The sequence below is a fragment of the Vidua chalybeata genome, chromosome 7 (assembly GCF_026979565.1).
Source record: "Vidua chalybeata isolate OUT-0048 chromosome 7, bVidCha1 merged haplotype, whole genome shotgun sequence".
Taxonomy (NCBI): Eukaryota; Metazoa; Chordata; class Aves; order Passeriformes; family Viduidae; genus Vidua; species Vidua chalybeata.
The window spans coordinates 3294439-3304779 of record NC_071536.1 but is presented as its reverse complement, the minus strand read 5'-3'; the positions used below and the strand labels follow the sequence as shown (position 1 = coordinate 3304779).

Below are 10341 nucleotides of genomic sequence, written 5' to 3'. Positions count from 1 at the left end.
TCCTCTGCAACCCCCTGCACCCCTCCGGACTCTCCTGGATCCTGAAGCGCCCTTCTGCACCCTTCCAAACCCTCCTGTACCCTCTTGTCCTCTGCAGCATCTTGCCCTGCCCTTTTGCATCCTCACGTGCCCTCCTCCATCCCACTGCATCCTCCTGCACATCCTGCATCCTCGCACACCTTTCCACACCCTGCTGCACTGTCTTGCACCCTTCTGTGCCCTCCTGCATCCTCCTCAATGCCACATTGCATTTGCAGCCTCCAGCCCTCATGCTCCCACTAGAACAGACCATCACTGGCCACCACAGCATGGCCAGAACCCAAAAATCCCCCTTTTCCAAGCCTCTGCACCACTACACTTCCAGGCCTGTTCCCACCTGGCTTTTGGGACACAGGACTGTGATCCTGGGAGCTGCAATGGGAAGTGGGCAGGGGGGGATGGACTCACCTGTCTCACAGTACAAGGGCTTTTGAGGAAGAACAGAAGAGCCTAAAATATTACTGCCTTCCTTTTTTTCTCCCTTTTGTCAGGAAAATTAATCCACAAACACCAGAGGTTTGTGTCCAAAATGGAGACAGAGGAGTTCTGTAGCTTTATTTGAGTTAAAGGGGTATTTGAGGCCACGGGGTATTTCGCTGGGGTCTTTCAAATTTTTGGAGGACACTGCCTCCTTTTTATCCTAATTTCCCAGCTGCATTTCCCTCTCTCTTTCCCCATTGCTGAGGTACTTGAGAGCTACAGACTTCCTGAAATGCCTGATACCCAAGACCTTTTCTAATGTATACCCCACCCCACACCCCCATTTTTCTTTGTGTCTCTGTTCTTTTTCTCTAAATCCAGAGATTTAGTACAGTCTTGAGTGAGTAACAGTCTGGGTCAATTAGTGGAATTCCTATGGAATTTATGGTTCCCCCATTGCTTCTTTCACCTCTCCCTATCTGGCCTTACCTACCATCAGGCCCACAGTTTGTAAAGACACCTCCTTCTCATTCCTTTCACTTTCTTACATTCTACCACATGCCTGGCTAGGACCCCAAGAAGGAAAAGCTTAAACTCTGAATTAAGACAGTCCTGGATCTTATTTAATTGCCACACAAATTTGTTTGCATTTCAGAGCAGCCCAAACAGGCAGTTTGGCCATGCACATCCCCAAAGTTATTTAATTTTAGTAGAGCAGCTTCCTGACGCCACTGGACTTTTTGCTTGTGCCAGCAGATAAAATAATATCAGCTACTACATCCTCATGCCCAGAGAGTGCATGCAAGGAAAGGTGAAATACGATCATTTTGAGCTCACATTTCTCTCCCTCCTTTTATTCCAGAACTGCTAATTGGATCCGGCCCCTGCGTGGGAAGTGGGATATCTCAGGTTGCTCAGCCACAGATTCCCAGGTGACTTCTAAATTTCATTTAATTCAGTGGCTCCACAACCAGACTTCCCAGCTTCCTTAATTAAAAGGTGAAATAGTGGGAGAAGGACTTGCTGCTATTGTTTCTGGAAGCCCCCAGTGCTGGGCTCTGCTTTCAGCCCATGCTCCAGCCCCAGCGCTGCTCATCAGTCATTCCATCAGGAAGGATTTACCGCCGGATGAGCCGAGGGGTGAGGTAGGACTGCAAAGCCAAGGGCTCTCTCCTCTGCAGGCTTCCTGCTCTGCCCTTGAGTGTGTCCCTGCCTGCCTTTATTTCCCCTCCAGCCCTTTGTGTGCTGGAGCACGGCAATCACCAGCCACTGCCATTGCAAGGATCCGGGAATTGCACGGGCAGGGACGCGCTTCCCTAAAACAGTCACTGCTGTGGGAATTCCCTTCTCCCTCCCCTCTCCGGTCTCTTGTTCATCTGGGCTTGCTTTTGACACAGACACTGATTTTTCCTGGGTTGCAAATGCCAGGGAGTAGGCACGGATAGCCCTGATGCCAGCTGAGGTCTTGAGGCACAGCTCTAACTCATCAACAGTGACATCTCTGGTTTGTGGATAAATCCCTTCCCTGCAAGGAACTTTATCCATACCCCACTGCTTTTAAGACAATTTAAGACAGAATTATATTCTTCACTAATTTAAAGTCTGAGCCCTCTAGCTTTGAAAAGATCCTTGAAGAAATACCAACTATTTTCCAATCCCTTTATTCCTTGCTGTGATAATAAATCTTGCTGCTTTTCCATCAGAGAACAAATAAACAGGGGAGAGTCTCCCGAGAGCTGAAGCCTTACTGGGATCTTAAATCAAGTTTTCCACAAGGTAGGAGAAATATCACTGACTTCTTCAGGGGATCCTGGGGATGGGGAGGTGGACCCCAGCCCACCCAGCCCTGTGGGTATCCTCCCTCTTGTGCGGTCCAGCAAAAAGCTTCTGGGTCAATTAAAGTTGAAATGAAATTTAAAACAATTAAATTTGTAAATGAAATGCAGCAGGGTAATGGTGCCATTGGCCTCCTCTTCCTTTAGCTCCAAGCAATCCATCCCCAGGTAAACCTGTTGGTAAAAAATACCAGTGGGCACAGGAGGCCTGACAGGAATAGCCTTTGGCCTTTTTGTCTCCTAAAATAGATTGATTCATTTTTTCAGTTTTAATACATTTCAAAGTGAGATGCATTCCCAATGGAGGTGTATTAATCCAGGGCCCTGCTAAAGAATTAAAATCCACAGAGTCTGAAGGTTTGGGGAACAAGTTGGGAAGACCCCAGGGCACTTTGGCATTCCTTAAAGCCTTTGGATTTAAAAAGTGGGCAGGCAGGGATGATGGACAATGTCTGATTCTCTGTGTCTGGCATTTAAACCCACATTTGGCCTAAGGCTCAGCAACCCAAATCTTGAGGAGACCAATTTATTTCTGCTTGGTGCAGAGCCATCAGAGAGTAGCTGTCCTTTGGGGAGCACAGTAGGGATGGAGGAGGGAGCCAAAGACAGCAGAATCTGGTGTGCCAAATTTGGGAGAGCTCAGAAAAGGCCTGGTGCCATTTGCAGCCTATACCTGGCTGGTGTTTTGTTTTCCTGCAGGTGTTTGGTGTCACCTGTAGTTAAACATCACCTGTGCATTGCCTAGAACTGTGGAGTTTGGAACTGGGCAGGTCATTCAGGCCTGGGACATCACCCCCTCCTGTCTGCAGTGGTGCTCTCAGCAAAATACAGGCAAAATGAGGTGTCCAAACCCCAAAGAGCCAGGCTGTGAAAACACAGGGCCCTTTAGAAAACTGCCTGCAGCAGTTTTCTCTTGCTGCAGGTACTACCCCTGCACAATTAAGCAGCAGGTGGCCCAAATATTTGGGACACAAGCCCAAGAATTCCAACACATGCTTTGATTTAGCAAACTGCTTCAAGCCAGCCTCTGTCTTTAGTCCTTGAGTAAGTTCATTGATTTCTCCTAAAGTTAGGAGTGGCTTAAAGGCTGTGCTAATTAGCACGGACCTATGACTGCTGTGCAAAGTACAAACTGAAGGGACTGTGCTTCCAGCAAAGCACAGCTCCATTAGCCTCAGCTGCATGGAATTAACATTACTCTCCTAAGGAAGGGGTAAAATCGTGCCCCGAAGCAGGGCAAACTGCCTAGTTCCAAAATACCAACATTCTAAGCTCTTAAAGTGCTGCTGTTGGGGGCTCTGCTGCATTTTCTCTTTCTGCTGGACACCAGGAAGGGACTTCAGCGCAGACAGAGCTCTGTAGGTATGGCTTTGGCTGCCTGCAGCATTTGAATCCTGCTCTGCCACCTTGCAGCACCTTCTGGCTTCTCCATCTGCTTCCTGAGATGTGGAGACTCCCAGGATCCGTGGGCATTTTGAAAGCTGTAACTACAGAGCTGTGCAAAGGCTAAGGCTCGGCTCTGCGGCTCCAGGATCTCGGTGGCATTGACCCTCTAGAAGCTGTCTCCTGGATTTCAGCAGCCCCGGCTGTGCAGGGGAGCACCGGGCAGCGCTGCCGGGGCGGGCGGGCGGCACCGGGGGCGGCGCCGGCCATCCCTCGCCTTCCCCCGCCTTCCCCTCGCCCCGGCCCCGCAGCTCCGGACTGGGAGGCGCTGGGAGCGGGGGCTGCCGCGGTAAGGAGCGGGGTGGCCGCGGGGAGAAGGCTCCTCTGGGCGCACGGAAAGCACCGGGAGGGTCCCTGCAGAAAGCGCTGCTCTTCCCTGCTGGGAGCTCCACCCTGAGCTGGTGGAGCATCTCTTCCTGCATGAAGGCAGAGCAAGCCTTGATCTCCCGATGCATTTGCGGATCGCCCGATAAACTCGCCGCGGGCACACCAGCGGGTGTCCTTCCCCGGGAAAGGGGGCACGGAGCCCTCCTGGCAGTGCCTGGGGTCGGTGCCGAGCCCCGGGAGCCGCCGCTGCCTCGCACAGCGCCTGCTCGGGCACGCACACGAACAGGATACGGCCGGGAGCCTTCCGGGGCGGCGCGATGGGCCAGGGCTGCGCGGGGACTCCGCCCGGCACTGCGGGGCCGGAGCGGGCAGAGCCGTGCCCGGGGGGCTCCCCTGGCTCCCGGGGGGCTCCCCTGGCTCCCGGGGCTGAGCTGCGCCCAAGCCGAAGGGCCCCGCTCGCCTCCACGCGTGGTGATGGGTTCAGTGCGCTGAGAGGCTTTGGGTGGCTTTTTGTGCCGAAAAGCAGCAGGTGGTTGGGAAAGCGCGAGGTGGAGTTGTGATTGTGTTGCTAATACGAGAAAATTGATTCCTGTAAAAGAAAGGCAAAAAATTCCAGCCAAGAAAAAGCCCCATGTTTTACCTGGTAGTTTTCCTGCTTCACTGCTCAGTGAATTATTTGAGGAAACAGCCGGCTGGGTGAGGGAAGCAATGGAGTTAAACGCTCCTTATGGGGTGTGTAAAAACCTAGAAAGCTTTTCCTGTCGGACGCCGCTGCTTTGCTCCTGTGATGAGCTTAGGGCTGTGGGAGGGATTCCTGGAGAGCGGGTTCACGCTCCCTTGCTGGAGCCTCACGGGCAAAGTCCTCCCCGTGGCCCCGCCGGGAACTGGAAGCTTCAGTGCCTGCGGTCCCGGGCTAGGGAGGCGGCAGGAGTTTGGTCCCGTGTGACATCCCCGGCTTGCTGCCTCCTCCCAGGTGCCAGGTCAGCCAAGCATGGCCACCCAGATGTTCGAGGGCAGAGGGCATGCGGCCGTCTACCAGAAATACAGGTTTGCACCGGGCAAAGAGCTGCAGCAGACCATCCTCTCCTACCTGCGGGAAAAGGTGAGCGGGGTACGGCCAGGCTGGAGGAAAAATCCAAGGAGTATTTAATTGTGGGTGGGGAAAAATCCAAGGAGTATTTAATTGTGGGTGGCAGTGTTTACGTTTCTGGGAGTGTCACCTTGATTGGTGAAAAGATAAAGCAGCACGGTCATGGCCAGATGGGGGCACAGAAGAGGCTTTCTGCGGGTTCTGCCATGCCAAGGCTGTTCCTGAGTGAGTGCTGGGGGAAGGAAGGAATGGGGTAAAAGCACAGGAATTGGGTGGCTGCCCACTGAGACACATCCACTCCTCCCTGCAGAAAGCAATCCCTGCGGAGCTGGCGGTGGATGTTGGCTGTGGCTCTGGACAAGGCACCCACTTCCTTGGGGAGCACTTCAAGAAGGTGGTGGGCACGGACATCAGCGAAGCGCAGATCCAGGAGGCCAAGGACACCCCCTGCACACCCAACATCTCCTACCTGTGAGTATCAGGACAGCAGGCTCAGCCAAAGGCAGAGTTCAGGTCCTCGCGTGGAGGAGGTGGTTTGTGAGTACGACTCTTGTAAGAGCCAGCGGCACCACAGCCTCCATTTGATGGAATTGCTGGTGTGAACAGGCATTACCCTAGACTCCCACAAGGCGTGGTCTTGCATCCCAAACCATTCCAAAACCACCCTGTGACCCCCTCACACGTGGCTTTTCCCCTTGCCCCGCAGCGTGTGCCCTGCGGAGGAGCTGCCGTTCCGGGACGGCTCCGTGGACGTGCTGGCCTCGTTCACGGCCGCGCACTGGTTTGACGTGGAGCGGTTCATGCGGGAGGCGCAGCGCGTGCTGAGGCCGGGCGGCTGCGTGGCCATCAGCACCTACACCCTGGACATGAGCCTGCGCTACGGGGGCTGCTCCCAACAGCTCACCAAAGCCTTCAGGGAGGTCAGCTGGGAAAAACTCAGGGCAGGGGGAAACGCGTAGCGCTCGGGCGCAGAGAGGGAGGAATGGGATCGAGGGGGTGTGACGAGAGGAATCCTAATGCAGAGTGGGGTAAATGCAGGGATTTAGAGACTTCCACACTGGGCTGGCTGGATCATGAAGAGAGGGACATGAGGACTGATGGGGCAGACTCTGGTGGGCAGATCTGGGAGCTGGTATTGTCCAGGAGACATTTCCTGTTGCCCTGATGACCGTGAAAAGAATAGGAAGTAGAAACTGTTGGGAAGAAGGCCTTTTTTTAGGAGTCTTTCTGGACAAAGGGTGTTTTAACAATTGGATAAAAGGAGACTTTCCACTATGAGTAACAGCTGTGTAGGGAGGACAGGAGCCTTATTTCTAGAATAGGATCCTTAAATTCTTGACATTAAGTAAGATTTTGGTGTATTTTAATGCAACGAGTCTTTAAAAAAAAGGACATTAGATGAATGTATCAGATGCAGGCCCAAACCTGAGTTAAGTGGCATCTGAGAACTTCAAGTGTTTTTTTGTTTGTTTTCAATACACTGTCTTTTTTGTTTGTTTTCAATACACTGTCTTTGCAGTGCTGGGACAAAATTTTAAAATATTCAAATAATAGAGTAAAATATGTCTTGGATGACTACAAAGAGATCTTTGAGGCCTTGCCATTCCCAGACAAGAAGAGGTGAGCAGAACCACCTTTGATGGTGTCAGATATTTTATCCACCACCATGTCAGCCTGTGGTCCATGTTCCCTTGGCTTTGAGATTTAACTTGCCAATGCTCCTTTCTTGCTCATGTCTCTTGTAGAGTCACTGATATCTATGACCCAATTCCCATGACTGTTGAGGGCGTGGTTGGTTACATGGAGTCTACCTCTTCATATCAAACCTTTAAGAAAAATGACCCTACAGCTGCAACATCCCTCCTCCAAGAGACTGAAAAGAGGTGAGAAAACTGCTTGGGAAAACAAGCAGGATGTGGAGGACCCGTCCTGCACAGTGCATGCAGAGGGAGGTTGTGCAGACCCCTTCAAAGCTGCAGGGGAGTGTGCAGGGATGTGCTCCCTCAATTCCCTCAGGGGTGGACACTTGTCAGGGCTTCAACAGCAGATCCTTAGATTTTAAGCCTGTATAGCAGTAGGATGTGCTTGCACTGATGAATCCATGAAACCTCTGACACGAGACTATCCTGAGTTTCTTTACCTTGCTTTTAATTGGCAAAGGGCATGAAGAATATTGGTGGTTGCTTCTTCACCTGTCGAGCTTTAGTGGGTCTAGGGTCTTCAAGGCCTGAAGGCAAAGAGTTCAAGGTGTTAAAGTCCATGCAAAACCCTTCTGGCTTAGAGTGCCAAGCAAGAGCAGCAGCTGCAAGGCTGCTCTCTGGAACAGAGTCCCAGGTTCTGTGCAGGAGCAGCAGCAACAGTTCTTCCCTGGCACAGAGTCCAATGTCCTGAGCAGCAGCAGGGACCACAGTCTTCTTTCTTCTTTCTCCTTCTTCCTTCTTCTGTTGTGGTTGTTGATGGTTGTGGTGGTCGTTGATGTTGTCTTTTACACCCCTTTACAGGGACTTCTTATTCACAAAACATCCAATCAACTAAAAACATGATTCTAAAACATTCTTTCCAAACCAGTCTAAGCTTGATTCTAATGTGCAAAAGTAGTACCAAAGTAGTGTCAGTTCTCTAAAAAGCGACGTATATAATATTATCTATTTATGCAAATGTACTATCTGTTTTCTTACTTAAAAGTTTATCTATCTACGTGAATAGTTCTATCTCTTTACACATGTAATTTTATGTGAATAATTCTATTTTATTATATTCTATTCTAGTGGCAAGGTTCTGCTGTGTTTTTATGTCTAGGGCTAAGTTGCTGAACTTTAAACTAGGCCTTAGGGCCTTTGCTAGCTAATACAACCTCTTTAGGCACTTAAAATGTATTTCTACTTACTTGAAACCTAAAGCTTAAACTTACTAAAAACTATAACTCACACTTCTATTTACTTAAAACTTAAACCTACACTTCTACTTCATATCTGTGTGGTTTAATATATCTTAATTTCTCTAAAGGCTTTAATTCAACGCCTCCATTCATCTGAGTTCCTCAGAGAGACTTGCATTCCAACATTCACCCATCTGTTTCAGCCCCAGCAAGGGCCTGTGGGGAAAGGGTGCCTGCTCATTTATTCACTGACCAGAACAGCCCTTGTGCAGCAGCTGGAAGCATTTGCCATCCCCCCTGTGTGCTGTGTGTGGTGGGAGCTGTCTGGGCAGGGTGAGACCCTTCCTCTGCTTGTCCTTTCAGGATGCTGGAGACAATGGGAGTTTCCTCTCGTGAGACCCCGGTGGAGTTCTGGGTGAGGCATGTCTGTGTGCTGGGGTGCAAAGGATGCTGAGAGAGCAAACCCTTCTCCTGATCTGGTGCTACAAGGGAAGGGGAAGGTGGGTTGTCTCCTAAAACCCTGCTTGTGACTGCTCTGACTCCTTGGGAAGATTACTGCTGATTTTGCTGATAGAAATTTTGGTCTCCTGTGGAAAGCAGATGGGGTTTTATGCCCCTCAGGTTCCTGTCCACCTTGGTGCTGCTGTCTGCCCAGTGCTGCTCCCTCAGCACTGGAAGTGTCCCATTGTGGAGTGCTGGTTTAATAACACATGGGGAAGAGAATCATAAGAACAGCTGAGAAACTCACTGCATTTCTTACACAATAAAAATTAAAAAGCAAGCTGAGAAAATGTTGCCTGTGGTTCCTGTTTTACAAAGAGGCTGTGGAGCATTCACTGGTGTGGGAATAACTGTGCTACATTGAGTGTCCTGATGCCCTCAGTGCCTCTCTGCTCCGTGGGGAGGGTGGGTTTTGGGTAGGAAGGGCCATTGACCCCTTTTCCTGCCCCAGCTAAGCGAGGAGCTGTGCTCTGTCTTTGAGGGCTGCCCTGGAAAGGGGCTGTTCTCAGCCACAGTGTGCCCCCACCCCTGGTGCAGGTATCAGCACCTTACCTGCCCCAGGAGTGCCTTGGCCCTTGTGAGGCCCCTCAGAACAGCTCAGAGCCCTGATGGGATCACTGCTGAAGGGAGAGCAGGTTTGTACCCCTATCACTCACCCACACTGCAATCTTAGGGAAGATTAGAGGCTGCATTTTTTGGGAGGGGCAAGGGGAGACATGAGGGCTCAAAGCTGGGCATACCCTGGCACAGGTCGCCTTCTGTTTGCCTTCTGGATATTTCAGGTCCGGACCCACCCTCTGCAGGGATCTTTCCCTTTCCTGTAATTCCTGTCCTTGGCAAGAAAGCTTCCCTGACACCTTGGGAAGGGCTGTGCCCTTACTCTGTTCTACATCAGCATTAATTAAGAAAGGTGAAGTGCCTCCTCTGCTCCTGGCCCCAGAGGGGGCTGAGAGGGGCTGGAGGTACTTCTGCTGAGATCCTGGGCTCTCAGGGTCCTGGCTGAGCTGCCCTCAGCTTGCCCAGGGTTGGGGGCAAAAGCTTTGCCCCCAGTTGGTCCCCCAGGAGGGTGATGGGGTCTCGGGAGGACAGCTATGGAATGGGAAGCCCATCACGGATGGGAGGCTGGTCCCTGTGTCCACGGCCAGGTGCTGGAGCAGCAATACTGCATCTGGCCCTGATCTCACTGGCTGAGGGGCTGCTCCAGGTGCAGCTTGGGTTTGGGCCAGCAGCAGCTCTCAGGCCTCCCTTACTGGGTGAGCACGAGGGGTCTGTCCTGCCCGGGCTGGCACTGGGTGCCACCACTGCTGCCATGCCGAGAGCCTCTCTGGCTGCCTGGGCCGGGGCAGCCCCAGCTCTGCTGGCAGGGCTTGTCCCTGTGAGGTGCATCCCTGCAGACATTCCAGGGCAGGGAGGGGTTCTGCAGGAGGCAACATCCTGTGTCCCTACAGTGCTGGCAGAAAGGCTCTGGGGAAAAAGTGAAAAAGTTCTTTCCTCACTTTACATTTACCACAAGTTTAAGTCTGCTCGCTAATTATGGCTGTGATTTAATTGGAAAGCCCTTCCCTCCCTGCGGTGAGTGCCCAGCCATGAGGTTAACAGCAGGGATTGTATCGCCACCATGCACGGTGGTGCAGCAGAGTGGCACCAGCCATTGCAGTGGCTGCTGCAGCTCACACGTGCTGGGAGATGCTGAAGGGTTCTGGGGGATGCAGTGGGGCTGGGGGCACCTTGGTGACACAGACACCCTGGGCTGGCAGGGACAGGTCCAGTGGTGGCTGACGAGCAGAGCCCACCTGATGCCCCTGTCC

General features: G+C 52.0%; 1 protein-coding gene across 8 annotated transcripts in view; it reads left to right on the top strand.

The window, feature by feature from the left end:
• LOC128791059 (putative methyltransferase DDB_G0268948) overlaps positions 1-8813 on the top strand; it is a 171555-nt gene extending 162742 nt beyond the window's left edge. For 3 of the 8 annotated variants that reach the window (XM_053948404.1, XM_053948402.1, XM_053948403.1), the window contains 8 exons: positions 1322-1391; positions 2163-2235; positions 5038-5166; positions 5465-5625; positions 5861-6074; positions 6674-6774; positions 6900-7037; positions 8396-8813. In XM_053948404.1, the coding sequence (XP_053804379.1) occupies positions 5056-5166; positions 5465-5625; positions 5861-6074; positions 6674-6774; positions 6900-7037; positions 8396-8486 (816 nt within the window). In that variant the 5' untranslated portion in view covers positions 1322-1391; positions 2163-2235; positions 5038-5055 and the 3' untranslated portion in view covers positions 8487-8813. The other 5 variants (XM_053948407.1, XM_053948400.1, XM_053948405.1 and 2 more) reach the window with 5 other exon arrangements.
• Positions 8814-10341: the final 1528 nt, after the last annotated feature.